At 42.8% G+C, this 11,133-nt stretch overlaps 2 protein-coding genes across 2 annotated transcripts; one reads left to right on the top strand and one right to left on the bottom strand.

Annotated features, from left to right (window-relative positions):
• Nucleotides 1–1,229: 1,229 nt before the first annotated feature.
• On the top strand, nt 1,230–8,972 carry PCYB_094660 (hypothetical protein; the record flags this gene model as incomplete). The annotated part of the gene is made up of 1 exon (XM_004222581.1): nt 1,230–8,972. The coding sequence occupies one exon, from the start codon at nt 1,230–1,232 to the stop codon at nt 8,970–8,972; it is 7,743 nt and encodes a 2,580-aa protein (XP_004222629.1).
• Nucleotides 8,973–9,814: 842 nt separating this feature from the next.
• PCYB_094670 (hypothetical protein) lies at nt 9,815–10,304 on the bottom strand (the record flags this gene model as incomplete). Its single annotated transcript, XM_004222582.1, has 2 exons — nt 9,815–9,989; nt 10,144–10,304. The coding sequence occupies 2 exons, from the start codon at nt 10,302–10,304 to the stop codon at nt 9,815–9,817; spliced, it is 336 nt and encodes a 111-aa protein (XP_004222630.1).
• Between the last annotated feature and the right edge of the window lie 829 nt (nt 10,305–11,133).

The following is an 11,133-nucleotide window of genomic DNA, read 5'->3' on the forward strand; positions in this document are numbered from 1 at the left end:
TTATTTTTATATTTTTTTTTTTTTTTTTTTTGCCCTTTTCGTGCACACACTCGTCTCATTAACGATTAACCTGTTCCCATAAATTGCAAAAAAGAAAAAAAAAAAAATTATGCTTCGAACAATTGAGAGGTTACCTTTTTGTTCGAAAAAAATGCTGTACCGCTATGTGGGCAGAAATGCTGACCTTGGGGGAGGAGGGGCGTCCTCATTTTCTGTGCCCTACAAAGTATGACGTTGTGGAATGTTGAACGTTTATGCCCAAGTGTAATTGCACCTTCAATAGGAAAATTAAAACTTGAACTTATGCGCGTGTACATATTTGGTGCGTACAAATCGAGTGATCATTCTCCCGCGTGGGGTGGGAGGCTTGTTGGTCTGCCTTCGCACTGAGCTCGTGTTCACCTCATGGTGCATTCTTTGAAAAAAAATGCACATGTCGCGGAGTGGAAATTTGCCTGAAAAAAAAAATAAAATAAGTTCATCGGATGAACGGTTAAACTAATAACGAGCTCCAAATTACGTGTTGTCTTATCCCATCGCAACGTGTTGGTCAATTTTTTTCCAATCGAATGGAGATTTTTATTTTATTTTATCATTATTTTGTTTTATCATTGTTTTATTTTATCATTGTTTTATTTTATCACTATTTTGTTTTATCATTGTTTTATTTTATCATTATTTTGTTTTATCATAATTTTTTTTCTTTCGGACACACTCAGCGCAGCTAACACCCAGAATCGTTTTACTCCTAAGGGGGCATCACCATTTAGTGGTACAATGTATGCACACGAATGGGAGGAAAATAAAAAAAAAATGCCTCCTACATTGTTTGTTTCGTTTTGTCTAAAAGATTCACCTTGTTGATGTTTTATGTTGACCATTTTGTTTCAAATGAAGGGATGAAAGGTCTTCCTTTTTTGTCTTACAGGATGGCGAGATAATTGTATTCGTTTAATTTTTTTTTTTGTATTTTCGCCCAATTTAGCGAGGTTTCACTGGTGTTACTTCCTCCACTTTTTGTAATTTTTTCATTTGACCCTGGACACACTCTATTCCGCGTTAAGTTAAGGGGCTCTAGGCCCTCCTCTCAATGCCTTCATAAATTACGCAGCATAATTTTTTTACCATTTATTTGTTACAACGCAATGTGCGTCATTTGTCCAGGGATAGAGACAAAGCAAAGTAAAAAATAAAAACAAAAACTGCACGTATCGAACGAATTGCTAGAAATGCAAAAAGGAGTGTCACAACGGAAAGAACAAAACTACGACAAACAAAATATGAAACGAACGGGTAGAAGACCCTGTGGGGATCCCCCCCAGGAATGTCCCTTATCACTGGGAAGATATAAATCGAGCGAAGGTAACGAGTTAATGGATGAGGACAGACGTAGGGGAAGCGAGTCGAACGGGTCCAGCACCGAAGAAAGATTATTTACTCCAAGTTATTACAGTGGAAGTAAGAAAAATACGATCAACATAAAGATAAAAAAAAATGCAAACAGGAATTTGCAACACTCTGGGGGAGGGAAAAAAAAAAAAGAGGAACAGAAATCCTTCATCAAATCGCTAATAGGTAAGATAGAAGAAATGTACAAAAAAGGATCACACGATGAGAAAAGGAACTCACATAAATTGCCATTTGAGTCCAGACCTGCCTTTCTTTTAAATGAATATATAAATATAGAACCGACGAATAACGTGATGTATAGACGTAGGACACCCCACAAGACTCTACGTCGAAGCGATTTCATTGGAATAAATTTAAAGCCTTTTGTTAGATTTAAGAGTCATCACAAATGGGATGACAGTCATGCCAATCGTAGCGGTGATCCGAGGAAAAGAGCCATTATAAAAATTTCGAGCCAAAGTCCTCACGAAGTATTTAACCCCAGGCGCATGAATACAAATCGATCCTTGTCTGGGTACCCTAAGCCAGCAAATTTTTACTCCCTAAAAAATGATGTAATGAGGGGGAATTTCCCCTTCTGGGGGGGCCAAAGAGTGAGAAACGGAGTAGGTACCTCGGTAGGCATCCACCATATGGGCATGGACAAATTAACGGATAAAGAATTTAGAGATCCTAACATGTATGACGCACCCTTTGTACACTTGAACCCAGTCCAAAGATGTGCAACGTATAATCCATGGTGTGGGGGAAGCTCCGCGGGGAATGTGAACAGGGCGGGGGGTGCTTACCCAGTGAAGGGGACCCACCCACATAGGCGCCACGATGACAACGCAGAAAAGGGAGAACACAAAATAAGAGTAAGGATAAACAGAAAGGGAGCGGGAAGAAAGAACGAAGGTGATGGTGACGGGGAAGATAGCGATAGTGAGGGAAGCAAAAGTGGGGGAAGCAGAAGTGGGGGAAGCAAAAGTGAGGGAAGCAAAAGTGAATCTGGCTTTGTGAACAAACGCACGCACCATGGAAGGAGCCCTTTAGCCAACGAACATGATCATTTAGGGAAACTTAACGAGAGAAACTTACAGAAAAAGGAGAAAAAAAAAAAATTCCTAGTTAACCTGTCTCTACCTTTGAACAACCCTAGGGGAAACAATTGCACAGAAGGGGAAAGAATAACCAATTTGGGTGGAAACATCAACGGAGATACTCCCTCCCATGTTTTATTCACTTCGAAAGGAGAAAGAGGCATGAAATTAAATGTGAAGAACAGAGCAAATGAAAGAATTAGACTTCGATATGGAGGTAAATATGGAGAAGATAAGGAAAGCGCTAAAATGTGTTCCAATTCCACTTCTACATGTGACACAAAAAAACATAAGAAGCTCCTCTCAGGTATTTATTCTTCATTTGAGGGGAGTCAACAGAGCTGCTGCAAAAAAAACACGAGGTGCCATGGAAGCGAATTAAACATCCATTGTATGCATGGCAGTAGAGAGGGAAGCAACTCTTCGTGGAAGAAAACAAAAAAAGGGAATGAGTTGCAGATCTACGGAGAGGGGACAAAACGGAGGAGTACATACACTTGGAGTAAAGCTCCAGAACAGTATCACGTCCAATATGAAAGAGGATTGCATAACAAAGCGGATCATAAAAAAATGGGGAAGAATTCATCTCAGCTTAGGATACAGACAGAGCAAAATAGATGCATAAGGAATGCCTGTGCAGTGAAGAGACAGCACACCAATTCCTGTCTTCAATTGGAAGATAATAAAAAAGGGGAACCAACTTTATCAAGAGAGGACTGCGAATCAGGTGAATCCCAAAATGAACGTCATAAATACAAAGTGGAAAAAAAAACAGACGCAGTGAAGAACGAAGGGAAGCTTCTCTTATTAACGAAACGTAATGAGAGGTTAATGTTCGATCGTGGAAAAGAGGCACCGAGGCAAAACTGTAAAATGCTAACTTGGGGAAACTCAAATAGTGGCAGCCTAAGCTACAAATTAGACAGTATTACGCGTAAAAAGGGAGAAAAAAATGCTAAAGGAAATCGAGAGAAGTCCCTTATTTGTAGTAACTCCCTAGAGGGACAAGAAAAATATAAAAACTTGAGGACGATTACTATACCGTCAGACAGTGTAGACGGAACGAATGAGGAAAACCCGAGGGGAAAACATCTAATTAAGGATGGTGAAAAATTTAGGGGGGAACACCACATTGCAAGTGCCTTCAATTTATCAAATAAAATAGCTACTCAAGACAGTGCAATGGGAAAATACAAAATGGTGCAATACTACAAACCGGGGGATAATAAGGAATGTAGCGGTTGGTCCAGCATCTGCGAAGATAGAGCGCAGGATGATTGCTACAATGGGGTGGGGAAAAATAAAGGGAGTCACTCAAAGGATAACCAATTTGGTGATACTAATGAAGTGTTAGAAATAAAAGACAAACTGGGGAGAAGCAGGAGTGTTACTACAGCATTGTCAAATAGTCAGCGTAACAAAAAAAGGGAGGAATTTCCCCCTGAACAGGCAGGTAGAGGTTTCCCTTGGAAAGGTTCATCACGAAGGGGGGTACACACAACTGCTGTATCACCAAACGAAGTTGAGAGTAGTGATAGTGAAAGACATTATAACAATGAGGAACACCTGTACTCGAAAGGAAAAGAAAAAAAAAAATTGAATATGTATTCGAAGGGTAGTTCCCTCTGCATAAAGGGAGAAGTAAATTACAACTCGGGGACGACGCACACACTTGACAGATATAAATCCCATAGTGGGGACTACTCCAATCGTATGAACAAATTTGTGGAAGGTACAAACAGTGGAGCTAGGGATTGTCCAGTTTGGGAGCACAGCCAAGGGGATGACCCAGAAAACTGCTTATGGCACCGTACAGAACAGCCATATGTCCCATCAGGTGAAGAAACTTCACGCAGGAAAAAAGAAGCTCAGAAAAATGAAGCGCAGAAAAAAGACGCGCAGAAAAATGAAGCGCACCAATGCGTTGTGGGTCAATTGGGGGAAGGCAGAATCCAAGTGAGGGCAAGCCAAACAGGGAATGCTTCTTGTCCGCGAAAAATGGGAGAAAGAGCAGATAGAGAAATTTTTGCCAATCCTGATTTTGAAGACCATACAAACTATAGCATTAACAGCAAAATGCGTCACCGAAGTGACCTCCAGTCTGCATCAAATCGTAAGAAGACTGCGCGAAGGGACAAAAAGGAGAAGCAACGCGAACAGTATGCAGAGAGCAACTCCCATTCGCATCACAGTTCTAAAGAGAATTTTGAAAATTTCAAATCGTCTCAGCTGTATTGCACTAACGGTTTGCAAAGAAAAAGTAAAAAAATGAGGAGTGCTTTATCGGGTGACATTGTTGCACAGAAAAGGTATTCCCATTCAAGGAGCAGAAGCGAAATGTTAAAATGGGACCATTCAAGGGAAGGAACTACCAGCTCGGGGGAAAGTCTTCAAAGGAAAGAGGCACACCATGAGGATGAAAGATACGATAAAGGGGGAAGCAGAACCAGACGGGGAAACACCTCCTCTTCCATTTTTTGCGATTATCATGGGAGGAACAACATAGAAAGGGTTCTTTACAATTCGGGGGTGGCGTCCAAGGAGGAAGAAAAGGCAGGCACTGAAGGTGGAAGAATTGGTAGAAGAAGTCGTAGCATTGATCGTGGAAGCGCTGGTAGAAGAAGTCGCAGCATCGATCGTGGAAGCGTCGGTAGAAGAAGTCGTAGCATCGATCGTGGAAGCGGTGGTAGAAGACGTCGTAGCATCGATCGTGGAAGCGTTGGTAGAAGAAGTCGTAGCATCGATCGTGGAAGCGTTGTGAATTACTCACACGGAAGGCATCCCTATGGAGACACGAAAGAAATCGCAGAACGGAGCCTTTTTCATGACAGTAACAATAATATGTCGTCTTGTAAAGGTGGCAGTTCTCCAAAAAATGCAAGGCGGCATTTTCCCGTGGGTACTACCCCGAATAGCTTCCTCTACATGTCGCACCTCAGTGGAAGCGCCATGACGTCAAAGAAACCAACCGTGATAAATAGCGATGTGCATAGTGATAAGAGTGGTGATACACAGGACAAACAGGTTAGCGTAGAAAAGAGTTGCCACTCCGGGGAAGATAGCCAATTCTGTAGCGATAGGGATGAAGCAATAATTAGAAATATTCAGTCGAAGGATGGAAAGAGTCACGTTTATCACATCCGCGAATCGGTTTGTAGAAAGGGAAGGGGTGAAACGTCCAGCGAGCGAATGGTGGATGGAAGAAGACCACACAACGGAAACACACACCATAGTCGTCAGAACACCTTATCGAATGAGAAATGTCGAACCCCCCAAAGGTCACATAATTACCATGATGAAAATGAACACGAAAGAAGGTCAAGCCGAAGAATGAGCAATTCACTCAAGAAGGGCAGAAAACATAGTGGGAATTGCTACTCAAAAGTGGCATACACAGATCAGTTCGCCATATTGGACAATTTAAACTCTCCTCATGATGAAGAATCGGACATGAGCAGAAGTGATCATGGTGTAAATATAGATGCAGCAAAATGTGGAAACAAGGAAAGGGGTAACTCCTATGTGAAAAGACACACAAAAGTGAGCACCTCATCCGTGGGATATATCTCCAATTGGGGAAACATATTGAGAGAAAATTCCTCATTAGACAAAACGGACTTCCCATATGATCCTCACTCAAAGCTGAAGGAAAGAAGTAGTGGAGATATTATCCGAAAAGGGAATGGAAACTCGCATAATGAAAGTAGATTCACGCAAGGTACTTTTGATTTCTCAAAAAATGAACAGCATAGTAAGCAGGAGGGTGATCACCACATGAGCTTCATTTTGGATGCGCAAAAGGAACCCGTATGTAGGGGTGATGAGGCAGGCAGAAGTATGTCTTTAGGTGTGGGGAGAGCTCCATTCAGAAGGGAGAGGTACGACAAAAGAGGGGACAACTCTGGACACTCGATCGATGGGAAGATAGACCAACGACGAGACTATCACAGTAGTAAACGCGGGAGTAAGCAGGCCCATTCAAACCGAAAGGGAGATTACGAGGAGGGGGAGGAAATAACTCCCCATAATGAATCATCCAGAATGAAAGATAAAAAAAAGCACCAGAATGGGGATGCTAATAAATATAAAGAAGCAAGAAAGCAGAAAGGAAACCACAAATCGAGTCGTTCTTATGGCCACTCGGAATGTTCCCAAAGGAGTGGTAGCATATCTGAGGGGAACATCACCAGCTGTTCAGGAAGTCATGCTATCTACGACAAGATTAACCCCTCGGCAATGTCCAGGTCGAATAGATCTCTTCAACATGAGGAGAAAAAAAAAAGGATTAAAAGTAGCGATCCAAATTTAGGCGCTCATCATGGGGTGAATCGCCATTGGGGGAAAACGTCCCGAGATTGGCACAGTGGCCATACCGCACAGGGGGAGAGACAGCACTCCTACTTTAGCGGCGAAATGGAGAAGCAACCCAGTAGAGGCGCTTCCAAATGGGATGCTGAAGGGTCATGGGTGGGGGAGAGGAATAGACGCGACGAATATGTTCACGTGAAGGAAGATGGCATGAGCTCAGATCGCAGAAGCGCACAATCTGCTGCTAATCAATTATGTGGAAAGAACTCAAAGCTAAAAAGCATCCCCTCTGTTTGCAGCAACCAGGAAGGCACACGTGAAAGAAGAAATTCACATTGTGGTAGTGCATCTCCCTCTATTCACAACTGTAGAGAAGAAGAGGTTACCCCCCAACGATGTGGCAGCTGTCATGAGAGATCTAGTGAGATGGAAAAGAAACGAACTCTCCAGGAAAACCAAAATAGTGTTGGACACAACTGGGTAAGTAACGAAGGAATGATCTGCTCTCTCTCGAGAGAGACCATTTTGTGCAATAATGAAAAGGGAGAAATAACGAAGGGAGGCTTCCCCAGCAAAACGAATGAATACCCGCCAAACGTCGACATAGGAAAAGATAACGAGCTGCTTTCTGCGCGAAGGGATGCTCCACTGATGAGTCGTACGATGGAACCCAAAACGGCAGAATGTACACAAGGAAATGTAACCGAACAGATAGAGAGGTCGAAATCAACCCCAATGATAACCCCACTTCAGTTCAATATGGTGGGAAGCGCTAATGCTGTGGAGGGACCAATCCGTATGGAAAATTCCCACCCAAAGTTTCCCACCGGAAATGATGGCCACCAAATTATGATAAGAAAAACGGTTAGCGGAGTAGTGGGACTGAAAAAGGCCAATGAATACATGAAGAGCGAGTTGAATTATTATCTATCTGGTGGTAATTTTTCCAAGGGGAGTCGTCACTGCTATGAGGAAGCAAATGGGAAAGTGGAAAACTCGTCGGAAGTGTTGAGAGAGACAAATAGTTTTGTGAATGGAATAATCAGAGTGGATGTGGACCCTCCGAAGTGTAGTAGCATTGGTGCAGTAGACGCGATCGACTCGAAATTAGGGGAAGACTCCGACGCAGCTAACCGTTTAGGAAATTACAAAAAGGGGGAATCACATGAAAGGAGTAGAGACCATATAAGCAATAATAGCCTCTTCAGGGGGGGACAGTATGATGCTGGGAATTTAGGCCTTCCTAGTGACCACACAAATGTGGATGGTACTAACATCAAGGGAGGTAGTGCACCCCTTAACGACCCACCTCAGAATGGTGAAGAAGGAAATTGCTCCACGTTCAATGAAGACAAAGGCAGAAGCGGATTCGATCGACAAAATGAAAAAATAAAATTTAACAATGGCATGTATGGCTATGCCAATGTTAGCACGAGTCAGGGTGTGAACATGGTCAACCCGGGCGATGCTTCCAATCTGAGGAATAATAACACGCTTTATGAACCCCCCCCCAATAATGCTGTCCTCATGAGCAAGCAATATTCTTTCGTGTCTGACCCTACACATAGGCAATTCTTACACCATCCCAGTGTAGCCCCAAACAGTAGCAACTTCAACGGAATGCACTACGTGAACAAGGCGGTGAGTATGCCCAATTTGGGAAACATAAATATGCACGGTAATTTATTTAACACTGGGATTGGAAACAAAATTGGTGACCCCGTTAATGTAACGAGAAGTGACATCCCCTCAGTTGTGCATGCTCAGGCGAACCAACTACCCCCTCAGAAGATGATGCAACAAAACTTTAGCAAAGTGTTCCAAGTTCCGATTAACTATGGAAATATTTCAAATGGATTAAATTACAATTCAGCCAACGTTGGGAGGAGTGATCTGTTAATTAGTAAGCGGCCTTACGGTGGGGATCTTTTTTACGACGTCAATGGTAAGGCGTACATAGTTGGCAGAAACGGGGAGGCCAATACGAGCTCGGTGAACACCCTCGGTAATTATGCCCTTCCCAGTTATCACCTTGCGACTGATAATGCAAATCAGAGCAATATGAATAGGGACGAGCTCATCGGGCAAACTGGACATTCCAATTTGGCCATCCCTGGTGACATGCATGGGGGAAGTGGCAAGGGTCTAAAGAAACCTTCCGTCGTGTTATGACCCGCGAGACGCTCATGACTATTATGGATAGAAATTTGCAATTATCCCTCGGAGAAACAGCAAAGCGGAAAAGTAACCACGCATACATGCTTAGAGATTAAATGGCTCATTACAACCGTGCGGTGCATTTCACTCCTTTGTTGGATGACCCGTTCGTCGTGCAACTCGTCCCGCACACCCCGAACGAACTCATGTAACTATTTAAAGAGACACACCCGTGAAACGCGTCTTGATACACTTCATCGAGTTCGCTTCCCAATTTTGTTGACGCATCAGTGGGGTTAATCCACCCTGGTGTAAAAAATTGTTCTTCATTTGGGGGGCCCAATTTACATTTTAGGGATACTGCGCCCGTTTTGTTGCTTATGTGCCTCCCACTTTTTTTGTGTATATTCTTTCCACCTTTGATAATTATTTCTCTTTGTTCTTTTCTGGATCCCCACAGTGCGCTCCAGCCACTTCAAACACCCACTGGTGCAAACCTTTTTTTTTGCACGGGTTGACAGTACGCATGGTGTTGGTACCATTTGGTCATATCCACCTTTGTTACATTCATATAAAAAAAATTTTTTTTTTTGTAATAAGCAAATATGTTTGTGTGTTCCGCACATGGGGGAGCTACCCGTTAAATTAGTTTAACGACGAAAAAAAGGAGGCGCGCGGAGCGAACAAGGAAAACGTGCACACACAGGCACACACACATATATATACATATATATGCGATTATAGGTGGACATACTTATGGGCATCCGCCCCCGAGAAAACGGCAAACGGGGGGAACGACGCGGCCGCCCTGAGGGGGACCGGTATTATCGTCACATCGGGAAGAAATCACCTTAGGCTCATTTCGGGACGGGGTTGAGCCACTGTCCACCTTGGCCATAGGCCGACGCAACGACCTGCGCCACCTTCCTCTGCTTATGGTTCATATACACCATATACCATGCCTTGTACCCTAGGTAGAAAATGAGTCCCATGCCAAAGGGGTTGGCCCACCACCAGTATCTGTATTGGTACCTGTGTAGAAGGGCAGGAGGGAGAGAGACATGTTAAACTGTTCCGTATATGAGCATACATGGGAGTATCCCCCAAGCACATAATCAAACAAAGTCACATAAGCAGGTGTATTTGCCAAGTTGGTTTTTCTTTTACAGTTCGTTTGACTACTTACACTCTCGCGACTTGCGCTATTTGATTATTTGTGAACTGCGCGGCTCCATTATATACATCTATGATTTGCTTGTTCTTGTAGTTGGCCCACATTTTCTTCCAGGTTTTGGGGTTTATGCCCCTGCCCATCATGGCGATGTAGCCCTGGATGTGGAACCCCATTTTGTTGGTCGCTTCGGTTCTACTTGATTTTTTACTGCTTCGTTAAGTCTGTTTTTGTGGATAAGCATACGAAAAATGGGGTGGAGTGGCCAGAAATACTCCTTAAAAATGTACACTCATGTGCAGGTGTATATTTATACGTAAGCGACTTGTGATAGGATAGGGTATCATCCGCTGATTGTTCTTCTTTCCCTAAGCTGGGCGATCAATTTTGGTGAGAAATCCTTCCCTGCGTTTTCGCTGTTGCGAATGAGCTGTGGGGTACATGCTTACGTAAAATGCATTTGCCTTATAGCATAAGTGATTTTTTAAAAAAAATAAAAATGAGATGAGAAATGTGCCGTTCAGTTCAGCTTTTGTACGGTTCAGCTTTTGTACCGTTCACCTTTCCCAGTTGACGCAAAATTGCGCGATGTGCTGTGATGTACACCCTCTGCTCGTAGATATTATGAAATTTTTTTTTTTTTCTTTTATGGAACACCTTATCGGGCGTGAACCGCGAGGCGTGGCACTGCTTTCATTTGGTGCTTCCCTTTATTTGCCAGTAAATATATTATATCTGTGAGAACGGCGAGAGAATAAAAAACAAAAAAAAAAAAAAGAAGAGTGTAAAAATATAACAAGTCAGCTAAAACAGGACTGCTGCTTCTTCTTCCAATGGGCACCCTTTTTAAAGCCTTTTTTCAGTTAGGATGGTATTCTCCGTCATCATTTTTTAAGAGAAACACATACACAGTTTATCACTCTGGCACATGTTACCTGTTTGCCAATATGATGAAGTGCATTTTTTTTTTTTTTNNNNAAANNANNNAATTACAGTTAATGTATT

This window comes from Plasmodium cynomolgi, chromosome 9, assembly GCF_000321355.1.
Source record: "Plasmodium cynomolgi strain B DNA, chromosome 9, whole genome shotgun sequence".
NCBI lineage: Eukaryota > Apicomplexa > Aconoidasida > Haemosporida > Plasmodiidae > Plasmodium > Plasmodium cynomolgi.